The 12,690-nt window shown below is 38.7% G+C and overlaps 1 protein-coding gene and 1 pseudogene across 3 annotated transcripts; both read right to left on the bottom strand.

Annotated features, from left to right (window-relative positions):
- Positions 1 to 96: 96 nt before the first annotated feature.
- LOC112200530 (probable histone-arginine methyltransferase 1.3) lies at positions 97 to 5,330 on the bottom strand. Of its 3 annotated transcripts, XM_024341568.2 has the most exons (15): positions 4,977 to 5,330; positions 4,508 to 4,570; positions 4,184 to 4,301; positions 3,881 to 4,024; positions 3,551 to 3,654; positions 3,332 to 3,430; positions 3,175 to 3,244; positions 2,911 to 3,007; positions 2,402 to 2,456; positions 2,195 to 2,278; positions 1,165 to 1,346; positions 909 to 1,081; positions 677 to 828; positions 532 to 576; positions 97 to 450 (listed from the first exon to the last, which is right to left on the bottom strand). In XM_024341568.2, exons 1-14 carry the CDS (start codon positions 5,154 to 5,156, stop codon positions 568 to 570), a joined length of 1,530 nt encoding a protein of 509 aa, XP_024197336.1. In that variant the 5' UTR covers positions 5,157 to 5,330; the 3' UTR covers positions 97 to 450; positions 532 to 567. The 3 variants fall into 3 exon arrangements, with proteins under 3 accessions (XP_024197336.1, XP_024197334.1, XP_024197335.1); XM_024341566.2 differs by lacking the exon at positions 532 to 576; XM_024341567.2 differs by lacking the exon at positions 532 to 576 and having other exon boundaries at positions 4,199 to 4,301; positions 4,977 to 5,328.
- A 1,218-nt stretch (positions 5,331 to 6,548) lies between these two features.
- Positions 6,549 to 8,425, bottom strand: LOC112197937 (annotated as a pseudogene).
- Between the last annotated feature and the right edge of the window lie 4,265 nt (positions 8,426 to 12,690).

The following is a 12,690-nucleotide window of genomic DNA, read 5'->3' as shown; positions in this document are numbered from 1 at the left end:
TCGAGAGCCTGACAAATGACAAGTGCAACAGCCACGCCACGGTGATTCCGAAGCATTGCAGGGGAAGAAGACGGAAAATGTAAGGGCAAAACCCTATTGACTTTAAAATATTTCTGCCAGAAAGTTTTATTAATGACTTGGTTAAATCAATAACATTGCACAAATCTGCTACAGGCACTCAAATAATTAACTAATTTACAGGGGGCAAACCCTAACTAAGAAAGTAGGAAGACACTAATGAACCGAAAAGTAGCAGATTGACTTCAACTCCTAGAACATAGGATTAAGGCAGTTCTATGTTACAAACACATGGGCATATCAGAAGTTTCTTCAAAGACCACTAGATTTGTATTTGGCAAATTCTGCCAGTGTAATCTTAGGCCCTGAACTTGGTGATGGTTGTGGAATGAAGTCGGGATCTTCAAAATCCTGAGAGTCAATGGGTACATCCTGTAACAACATGAACCAGGTTAGTCTACTGTGATAGTCACGACAATGGGGAAAAGAGTGTAGACAAATGCACTACAAAACCTGGCATTTATGCTTCTTTTTATTTTTTGTTTGCTTCTAGAGATCCTGGTTGATTTAATTAAAATCGTTATACTTCTGACAAAGAAATTCTAATTCAATTACTACGAAAAAGTCCCTACGAGACTGGTAGCACTGGCAATGATACCTGTGAGTGTAATTGCTGATGTGGTTGTTGATCTTGGGCCATTACATAAGGTTGTGGCTGCGACATCCTATAGTAGGGCTCTTTAAGATCAAGTTTACATGATGATGACTGAATTATACCCCCTTGTTCAGCACCGGGGCCCCACATTTTAGCTGAAGAGGGAAACCCACAACTTGGTTAGAAAACCGGGGAAAGAAATCCTCAACATTGAACATAAGTATATAAAACTGACCTGATAATGTGAGATAAATTGTATAACTTTGAGCATTGTGGGCAATCATGTGGAGTCGCCCAGTTATTTCTTGTCCTGCCATCACATAAATTGGCTGCGAGAGAACGCAGCGTAACTGGTACCAATGGGTTGTTGGTGAGCCAGGAGCGGTGGTAAGCCACCTTTGTACAGTGCTGTGACACAGCAGTTTGAAAACAGTTATGATAGAGAAAATGAGAAATATCAAGCCCACTGCAAATGCACAAAAATAGGTTACCTCCCACCAAACAAGACATCGAACCAGCATGCTAACCCATGCACTCTAGTGCCTACAGAAGCTACAAACCGTAATGGTATATCAAACTCATACAAGTCCTCTTCCTTTATTTTACTGAAGTCTATCACATGAGACATAGAAGGAGACACCAATAATCTTGGATCAAAAGCATCAACGACAGGCTGTACAAGAAATAGAGCAGGCAAATTTTAGTACATCACCAAGTTCTACCAACCAAATTCATAGTCAGATCCACACAATAGCCAATCAAATTTTAAACACAAAATACATTACTAAGTTCAACCGACCAAATACATAGTTAGCTCCATACAATAGCCAAGAAAATGTTAAAAATGAATCTAGAACCTGAAGGTGTTAATGATCAACTCACCGAGATACTTCTGCCTAGAAATCTAAGGGTTTTGAAAGAGCACTAGCAAAGAAAAATCTTGGATGATATAAGTCCAAGATTCCTTTCCCTTTTTAATTTAGAGTGACTCCATCTTTTACAGAAGTTAAACTAATAGGAATTGAATATATATTTTAGTATTTGCTGCAAGTCTGAGACAAACTAGCCAAGAAGGACAAGTTTGATATCTCGCGAAATCAATAACAACACACTAGTTTGAGTTAGGGGTAAATTCATGTTATGGTAGAGCATGTAGCTAGTTTAACCTGATGAGGAAGAATGTGAGTTGCAAAGGTGACATTTCAAATTTAAGTTGGCTTGAACCGATTTTGATTTTCACTCAGAAAACAATGAGGCAAAATGCCATTGAAAGTTCCTCTTTGCTTAAAGATTCAAATCTCATAGTATAGAAGGATCAACAACTGCTACAGAAAAATTTTGTAATAAAAATAAAATCTTAATTACTTGACACTCTAGACCAATGAAGGTTACAAAGCCAGATCAATAGCCTAAAGAACCATTCAGCAATGTACATCCAATACATTCTACGCTTGTGGACATTCAGCAATGCATGTACAATAAAATCTAAAGACTTTATAAATAAGCAAAAGAAAAAAAGACCTGTGAAAAATATCCTTCGAATGCAGATCCATACAAGGGCGTCAAATCAACACCATAATAATTTTGTTGCTGCCAGAAGAGAGCCTGTAGATACAGAATCCAGGTACATTAATATTCATTTTTCTCAAAAGAAAAGGACAGATGGAGAGACGAATTATCAGACTACAGAAACAATCTAATGAATGAGACAAGTGAAGACAGACGCACCTTATTTGCAATTTCAACAAACAAATATTCATCACTGAAAGGTGCCATGTGTATCCTGCAGAAGAAATCAACTTGCATTGATGAGGAAAAAGTGAGGGTAACAAAAGTAGTCAATGTAGAAAACCATAAAGTATTGGCTGCAAACAAAAAAATGTATGCCTATATAGTTATCTTATATATAGGCATATTGTCATGACTATTAACTAAGTTTCACAAGAAATACCTATGGTGCTCATGGTCCGACACAGTTTATTGCTTGCCAACCACTTGTTAGTTGTTATAGAAAGGTGTTGAATATTCCAAGGTTGATATTGGATGACAATTGATAAAAATACAAAAATATATATGCATATATACCACCTTAATTAAGGGTACGGTCAGTCAAAAGTAGCATTAGAAGCCTAGTATATAAGGTGCCAACTTTGTTCACAGGGTCCAAGAATACAAGTTGAACAGTATCGACCTACAAGATATAACAAACCATAGAAGGCATCAAAAGTTCATATTACCTTCCAACTCCAGGAAACATTTTTCCATTTGGCTGAAGAAACCGATCTCTTGCAATCACATAGGTCTCCAGCATTCTTTCATTAATTAACAATGTGCCTAAAGCCAAAGAAAAATTTAAATTAGAACAATAAAGGAAAGGGAAAGAGAGAACCATGGAACTTTGAAATTCTAAGTATTCCGAATAGTTTTTAAGATTTACTGATCATTATAGACCCCTTAGGGGGGGGGGGGATCCAATCAACTGGCTGAAGCAAAAGGCTTACCCATTGGCTCCGAGATAAGTATATCTGCTTTCTCAGGTAATTCAACCTCCTCAACTTTACCTTTGATTACCTATTTTGCATGAAAGTATCCAAAAAGAGAATAAGAAAAATGTATGATAAGGGCATTAACAGTTAAAATGACAGATAAAGATCTCACAGTTATCCTTTGACCCAGTGAAGGGTTCCCAGCAATTAGTTTGCGTGCATATTCTGCCATTTCAGATGCTTCCACAGCATAAACATGCTTTGCACCAGCCTATATGTTGGTAGAAAGAAAACACTATAATTAAAAATAAATAAGGATATATGCCAAAACCAAATCAGAAAGATGGAGATCCACAGTTCTGAACTTGTTTCATTGAAGAGCAAAGTGTACCTGAGCAGCAAATAATGACAGAATACCACTACCGGCACCAACATCAACTACCACACGGCCAGTGAAATCTGCACGGTTTTCAATCACTGCTGCATAATAGGTTCCTGTAGAAAGATAAATAGCACATGATTTACATATTTGCCAAGCAACTCTGGTATAAATCAAACTTTCCTGACATACAGAATTATAAGAACAACCCATAACACCTATAACTAGGAAATGATAAAAGTTTGCATTATGTTTACAATATTTAACTCAACTTCTCAACAAAAAATCACAATAAACATAATGTTGAAGAGGAGCAAGAAAATTATGGATCAGTAATCTCACCTGTCCTCACATAATCTTGTAACATGTTTTGTTGATGGAGCAATTGTCCATAGTAATGGAAGTACATTTTGGCAGAAGATGGCTCTATTTTGTCATCAAACTTGCTTTTGCAAGATGTTAGCTCTCCATTTGGTAAACATTTTCCTGCAGAAGCAAACAACAGCAATGTAAGAAGAAGACTAGTAAAATTCAACTTACTAGGATCAAACACGTTGTCATAGACTCATAGTAGAGTTAATATTTGGCATATAGTGACCAAAACAAATTATAACAAACTAACAACCGTTCAGAATCATAAGTAATCTTTTGAAACAGAACCTTCAACAACAAGCTCTGTCTCCCATTGCTCAAATGCATGATGGAAGGCTCCACTCTCCTCCTCATTTTTAAATTGGATTGTGAGGCCCCTTGAATACAATTTCTGGTTCAACAGGATTAATGTCAAAAGAACATCAGGCAGCAATTTAACAAATCATACAATCAAACAACCGTATAGCAAACAAAAACACCAATTCAACTTGTAAAACTGCAAATTTACTAAAGAAATAAACATGTAAACTCGGTACCAAAGCAGTTTGCAAAGTAGATCTTTAAAACGCAAATGCACATAGTAAGTATTATTATTACCTCTTTGCCGGTATCAGAACCTTCAGATATGCAAACAGACTGCAAGGGGCCCAACTTGTACAGCTGAAGAACACAAAAACACACACCGAAATCATATTTTAACTTTTAACTGTTCATCATCATATCCAACATTCTCCAAGACATTAATAATCCAACCGATAATCCAAAGGATAAAGTAATTATTAGAGTCTATTTGATCGCCGAGAAGTATCCAAAGAATGAATACATACATAATTGAATCCAACTGTTCTCTTCTATCAATTTCTACATCAATTACATCATAACAGAGCTATATTATTTTTTTTCCCTCTGCTTTTCTTTTTCATCAACTAAACGAGCAACGAAAGCCAAATACTCAAACTCCAAATCTAAACAGCTCAATTTCCAGTTCGTTACTTTTACTTACTTCCATATCAGCCAATCCTACAATAAGATCAAAACAACACTCCCAAGTAAAAGAGAACCAAACCTTAGCAGCTTGAAGATCGACATTGACGGGAGCGGCCGACTCAGACTCCGGCTGAAATCGAAGCTCCGCAACACCATTCCCGGCGGCGCTAAACCTAGCAACGGCCGGCGACGAAGGAGAAGACGAACCGAGCTCGGAGATGGAGACCAAAGCAAACTGCTGCGCTTTCGAATTCTCCATTACTATCGTCTCCTCCGGACCTCACTCCCAGAGTCCTTATTCGATTTATTTAATTATTTACAGAAACCGCCGAGTTTTAATTTTTTGAAATACAATTAGGGTTTCGGAAGCTTGGAGAATTTAGGGAGCCGCCAAAGGAAGAGTGGTAGTAAAAGACACGTCGGGGACGATTTTAGCTTTGGGCTTTTATAGTGTGCGCCAATGGTGCAGTGAGTTAATGCTTCACTACCTCTTCAGTGAAACACAAGGTGGTGACGTGTCCCCTGAGGTGAGGTACTGTTTGTTGTTTTAGGGACGCTGACAACGCAGCCAGGGTACAAGTGATGACGTGGTGGATTTGTGAGGGTTGGATTTGGGGGGCGTAGGCCCAATGGAATTGGTTCCTTGCTTGCTTGAGGCTGGTCTGGACCAGGAATCTTTACTTTGCTTTAGCTGTGTCTGGCCCAAATTGACAATACGGGAATCGTATCGTCCGTGAATCTCATTAATTAACGAATATACGACTATCATTTCCTAATTAAAAGTCCCCACTTAATCTTTAATTTAAATATATATATATATATATGAAAAATTAAAAAGGTTGACAGTGTTTGTAGAGGTAGTAAGATCGATTCGCACATGGCAGATGTAGAATCTATTGAACCTAAATCCTATGATTTGAAAACAGTAAAGAAAGCTGTCCTGAAAAAGACTCTCATCTCTGATATGAGTGAGGCTTCTCACACTATTCGCACAATTTATTAGAGTATTGGACTATTGGGGTATTGATTTCTTTGTTCTGCTCAATTATTGATTTGTTTGGAACTGCTTCTTAAAAGCCTAAAATGCTTTTAAATTTCATAAAAAGTGCTTCGACATGAGAAAGCACTAGTCAAGTTAAGTGATTTTAGAACTCACATGAGATACATTTTGTATTCTCTTTGTAGATTTTTTATATTTATAATTTACGCTCTTGGAGTTAGCTGAAATAGTGAGGGAGGATTGGAAATTCAATAAGACTAGGCTAGATCAATTGTTCGATTTCCCTCTAATCTATTAAAAAAATATATATATCGTAATACAAAAGCGTTTTTGTGTCTCCAAAAAACAATCTCAAACATGTCACATGTTATGTTTATTACACCTAGGGGCCACTAAACGTGATGTTGAAATGAGTGCTATAAATTAGAGTTTTTAGAATCTCACACAAAAAATGTAAAGAATCATCCCTAAATTGTAAGAAATTGAAGCCGCCTAACACTTGCGGTATGTCGAGGCTTTTTACAGAAAACCTCATAATTTCGTTGGTAGTATAACGATGAGTATGGTGCATATTTAACCCATTACTTGTTGTCTTCCATTTGTACTCGAGCAGTTGAATACAAAAAAACAAGCTTTCTGCACACACATGACTAAATCCAAATCTAAAATATATACACCACTCATAACATTTACATATCCTTGTTTCCAAGAAACCAAAGATAAATCCAATCTTTAGTCCAAAGTTCACGGTGACCACTAACACAATCCCATAAAGCAACAACACCAATTGAATTATAAATAGCAAAAATATTACAAATTAACCTGTGTTATTACCTTAAATAAATAAATGAAAATAACAAAAGAAGAGTTGCCCAGAAGTGCAGAACATCAACAAGAAGAAGAAGAAGAAGATCATGATGATAGCTTGATAGCCTTGAAAGGAGGGTGAAGCAACCCAAGCTCATCTTTCAATTCAAGCGGAGTACTACTCTCATTCCTAATCCTCTTCACTCTCCTACTCGCCAACGACTTGTGAGTAAACCCATACATCTGCAACACTTGATTATCACCAAAATTGTAAGCCCTGTCCATTTGCTTCAGGCACCTCTCCACCGGATAATCCCCGAACTTCCCGCACGGCTTGCACCCCACGAAATGCGTCACCAGCGGCCACCGGTGGTCGCCGAGCCCAGGATGGTAATTTTCTATAAACTCCTCATACCTGTCCACCAAAATGCCCCAGTAACCGTGCAAGTAGTAATGATTTTCCAAGTACACTTTCTCCCCCACCTCTCTCTCCCCGTAGCAAGTAAATAAACCATGGCCGACTGATCGTCGGCTTCGAAAACCGGCCGGCCCTTCAACGCATTGGTCAAAACCTTCCCCGCTTCGTCCCTTATCTTCCCCTTCGGGCCCATCGGAGCCCACGCATCCAACAGATCCAGCGACCACTGGCAATTCCTTAGCAAGAAACTTCCGGTATTCAACCCGATCCAGTTTTTATCATCGTACACCATTTCGTTCCATCCGTGCATCACGAAATTGTGGTCCTTGTATCTCTCCCACGGCACCTCAAACGCCATGTCGGTGAACATAGCGTCACTGTCCATCCACCACAGAAACTCGACTTCCGGGTGGGACAGCAGTAGCTTCCGGATCAACGGCAGCTTGGCCCAAAACCCGGCCATTTCCGCGTCCAACAGAGCAAAATTGTAGAAGATCTCGATTCCGTGGATCCTGCAGTAGTCGATTTTGTTCTTGATCGATTTCAGCAGGTAGTGGTCGCCGACCGGATTCTCGCACGGCTTCGGCGACGACCCGGTTACTAACAAGACTCTGGGCTTAGTGGGCCCGACGAAGTGGGGGAAATTCGGGTTCTGCTTCAACCACCGGGCCCGCTGCTCGTCCCAGTCCGAGATTTTCGGACCCAGCGAATACGGCGCGTTCGGATCCCTCTTCTCGTCGGCGCCGCCTTCCTCGTCCTTGAGGATTTTCGATATGTCGAAAGTGGCGTAGTTGTTGGAGTCGGCGTTGTCGTTCTGGGCCGCCGTCGTCGTCGTCGTCTCCACCTCCTCGAGGACCCGGTGGGGCTCCACGCGCCGGTTGTGCGAGTAGAAACGCTCGCGGATGTCGTTGAAGTCCTGCTCGGGAGTCCCGAACTTCCCGGCGCCGATTGTGCCGCGGAGAACCACGACGGTCATGAAGAGGCACAGAAACGTCACCGTTCCGTGGCGCGCCGCCCTCTGGATCTGGCGGACCCGCCGCACTCCGAAGCACCGCTCCAGCATTCTCAACTGTAGCGGAGAGTTCACTGTTAACAACTTTACAATGGCTTTTGATACTAAGATCTCATTAAGAAAGTGATGGAGGGAGGGACACAATTGTAAATAGGAAGAAAAGTGAGGGCGAATGGGGAGAGTCGGTGGAGCTGGAGAGAAGAAGAAGGGAGACTGGTTCGAAGTCTCTACTGTGGAAAGTGAGCGATATTGGGAATACAGAAAATCAGGAAATGTATCCCGACAAGTTTATTATTATTAAATAATTTTCGTGATATTTATATTAAAGTTCTTCCCGCACGTCAGCACGTTGTGGGGTTTTAATAGGGTGCGGTTCATTCGGTGAAGGAGTACGTAGAGGCGTGGATCCCACGGATGGCTGACACCTGAGTGATTGATGGCCTGGAAGTCCGGTATGGGATCCAACCAATTTCCTTAAAAAACAAAGAGTGAATAAATAGTTTTTTGTTTGTTTGGTACAAAAAGAGTGAATAAATATTTGAATCACGTCATTAACATTTTTTTTCCTTCCTTTTTTGGACGAGAGTGTCATTAACATTTGAATCCTTGATTTGTTTGCCTTTTGGACAAGGTAACTCGTTTGACTAAATATTTGTGAAAATTATTGCTCCCAAACAGAGTAATTATCCTACCATATTTCTAGATGTTGAAAATATTTAAATTTTGCTTAATAGTAAATTAATTGAAATTTTACTGTTGTCTTGAATTATCACATGATTGTGTATTATCAAATTTATCATGTAGAAATATACGGAGAAACCTGTTTAACCTAATCAATTTTTTTTTTATTATCAAGGATTATTCTTTGTGGAATTGGATTCACACACTCGAAAATACTTCATTTGGCGCTGATTATATAATAGCTAGCATTCTTTATATTCTAAATTGAAATGGAAAGAAATAAATATTTGCATTTCATAATTCTATTGGTAAAAACTCTTTATGGCAACACAAAATCCATCATCAAAACCAACAACTCATCTAGTGGCATAAGTTTCCCTTTCATAAGTGGGAGATCGTGAGTTCTACTAAAAAAAAAAAAAATTCAACAACTCATTTTTCAAGTTTGGAGACTGACTGACGTTGAACAATCTTCAATTTACTTATTGGCATAGACTTGGTTCAAAAACATCCTCTTTCATGCCCATTGGAAGTCTGCTCGATGAAGTCTTATAGAGTTTCTTCAAATTCATATAATATATATATGTAATGTTCATAAGTATAAATTTGTTGTCGTCTAACTTGTTAACCTTTTTTCTCAATGTCATCTATGTTCATAGTTTTAGAGTGAATAAACAATGAACATAGATGATGTTGAGAAAAAGGTTAATAAGTTAGATGACAATAATTTTGTCCTATAGATATCACATTATAGAGAAATACCTGAATATGAAGAAACTTGCATACACTTTAATGGGTATGCTTACCAGAGGCACGAAAAAGAAAAATTTGCTGAGTTTTATTCTTGCAGATTGGGATGTCACTCTGAACTCAATTTATATCATTATACAAAGAAGCAGAAGAACAAGTTCTCATTTTTTTATTTTTTTTATTTTCCATGTCCCTATTCATAGTACTTTAATTTAGTCATATAAGTCATTTGAAAACCTATTTCCAACAGACATATAAACCATTGCCAAGTATTGTAGGAATAGGTAATGAAGAAACCTTACTCCTATAAGTATAAGGAAAATCAAGGATTAATAAATCCTTATCTCAGTGGAATTAGACTAAAATAATTTTTAATCACGTTTGTAACAAAAATGTGGATCAATCATATTAGGTTAAACCATGAAATACATACAGTAATGACTCTTCACAATATTCGACAAAAAACATGATGTATAAATCAATTTGCAAAATTAATTACAAAATTGTATAACATGTAATTAATCTAATGCCAATTATGTTCAGACAAGTTATTTCCCTCACGTACCAACCGAAATTATTGAGACCATCATTTTGTGACCCCCCCGCCCCAACAATTTACACGTTAACCGTTTCTGAGAAGCACCATAAAACTTTCACTTCTATTATTGCACAACTCATAAACAACCCATCACAACAACAGGAACGTAAGCACAAGGAAATTAAGAGACACCAAAACAATGAAAACAAGCTAGAACTGCAGGTAGCTTTCAAGCTCAGTGAGATGAGATCATGAGAGGCTTCACAAACCACGCAATCACAATAGCATCCAACTCCCAGCGAAGAAGAAAAACCGAGGCATGTGTCGCTGGGTGCCACTTGACGCGAGCAGCTTCGGCATTTAAGCGAGCACATGGCGTGCATGACTGTGACGTTAACAGCTAATATCATCTTTAGACTTTAGCTACGAGTTAACAGCTAATCATGTCTCACGTGGAAGGAAAGAAAAGAACGGCCAATACGAACAGAACGGGGGAAGACAAAAACGGAGTTTGACTTCACCCGGCTTAGCTACACGTGGCAAACGGAGCACTGTTTCTAGCCTATTTTTCTTAGATAGGAACTGCAATGGAAGCTTCTTGTTAGCTCGATGGATTTTATTATGAAAGTTGGTGGACGGGTTTAATCTCCCAAATGGTGAAACTTAATTTCTCTTTTTAATTATTAATTTTGTCAATGTGCTGATCCGCGGGTTTCCATTGCTGGCTGGATCTCTGTCACTATGTGATGGACAAGAGACGATCTCCACTTCTTGATAGACTACTGTTCATATATATAGTGTGGTTTAAGACAATCTCCACTTTATGTGACTACCCTAAATGGTGACCAGACGAGTGAAATGGTAGGGTATCATTAAGTTATGTCAATTATTCAGTGATAGTTATGTTAGACTAATTAGGTCAAGGACTCGATTCCTTCTCATGTAACCTTTTTTTTAATTAAGAATAAGAAAGTCTACTTATGCAATTAAGCTAGATAAATGATTCAATCACTTTGGATGTAATTAAGTTAGACAAATTTGGTCATGATAGAATGCTCTTCTTATGCAATTAAATTGTCCGCAGTTGTAGACGAAAAAAATTTGTAAAGCGAAAGCAATAATTATGGAATGATTGAAAAGTTCATGCGTGATGTTCATCACCGTAATGCTTTAATAATCTCCAACGCTCCATCCAAACATCACAAAGTCACAATGTCAACAACTCCATGGAAATTCAAGAATTCCGTTGCAATTATCCAAAATTTGGGACTACAAAAACCGAAAAACCTATCTATCAACCTCCCCAGGTGTATCTGTTTGCTAGTTTGATGTCATGTCTCTATTGCTAGCTGCTACAACCATGAAATCCATGGTACATATACAATCAAATTCCAATACATACAAGCGTACTATTAACAATGGTGAGATATCCCGCCCAAGCCAAGCATGGTTTTACCAGATCTTTGGCAAACGGATTCACATCTCGAAAGCTCATATAACAAGCGATTAGAGTTCCGAAATGCACCAAACAAAGAAGCAATCCCATCCAAGCCGCCCCAAACACAAGAACAACGGGACCCCAAATGATGCTTAACGAAATCTGAGCAATGTAGAAGAACAACGAATTGGAAGTGGATTGCGAATGAAACCCACCATCCGCCCAAACAAGCCAGGCAGCGAGTCCCATGAGGATGGAGGAACCCAATGACGACATGTGTATGATCCAAACCGGGGGGAACCAAAAGGGTTTGGACATGGCTCGATACTTGATGCCCGAGCCAAAGATGAGAATGACGGTCATGGACAAGAAGAAAGGGACCGCAATACCTATGGCTAGGGACCTTAGGGCTCTATGTACCTTGGCCTTGTTGGCTTGTTTGGTGATGGTGGTGCTTATTGGTTTGGTGGGAATGGGGGGAATGTTCAAGGGTGGTTGGTCGGCATTGGTGACTCGGTGCTGGAGGCTGTTGGAAGCCATGAAAGAAAAACTTGGGGGAGAAAGGATGGGGATTGTTCAAAATGAATGTGCATGGGATTTTACCAAAACAGAAAGGAACAAATGGTGATGGGAGATATTATAGGGCCAAAAGGAAAATGTACGTTATGGAGCAAATTTAGGGGTTTTCCAGAATGGAAACATGTTTTGATATGTGAATTTTAGTGTTCGTAGAAATTTTTTTTTTTTTTTAATAAAATTCATTCACTTGTCATGTTTTTGCTCAAATAGTTTAGGTGCGATATCATTTTTCAATTGAAAATAGAATTATCAATTCAAAGAGTGCTGAATGAACAACATTTTTGGTCTAAATAGGTTGGAGAACTCCTTTGTTGATGAGTAGTGTTGTTGGCTTCCAAGTTTCAAATGAATAAAGGCCGGCAATTCTAGTAATAGCACAGCTGCTTATATATCCTCCACAATACAACCGATATACTACATTTAACATAGAACTCAAAAACCGATAACTTGGGAGAGACAATCATATCCAAATTCTGCTTTCTACTGGCCAAAATGCTTGTGTAAAACAAAATTGCAAGAAGACCTAAATATTTCAAGTGCTAAGCCTATCTTGCACTTCTGTTTTGTTGT

Source organism: Rosa chinensis, chromosome 4 (genome assembly GCF_002994745.2).
Source record: "Rosa chinensis cultivar Old Blush chromosome 4, RchiOBHm-V2, whole genome shotgun sequence".
In the NCBI taxonomy this organism is placed as follows: domain Eukaryota; kingdom Viridiplantae; phylum Streptophyta; class Magnoliopsida; order Rosales; family Rosaceae; genus Rosa; species Rosa chinensis.
Note: the sequence above shows the minus strand (reverse complement) of the source record. Positions and strands in the feature narration are given on the sequence as shown.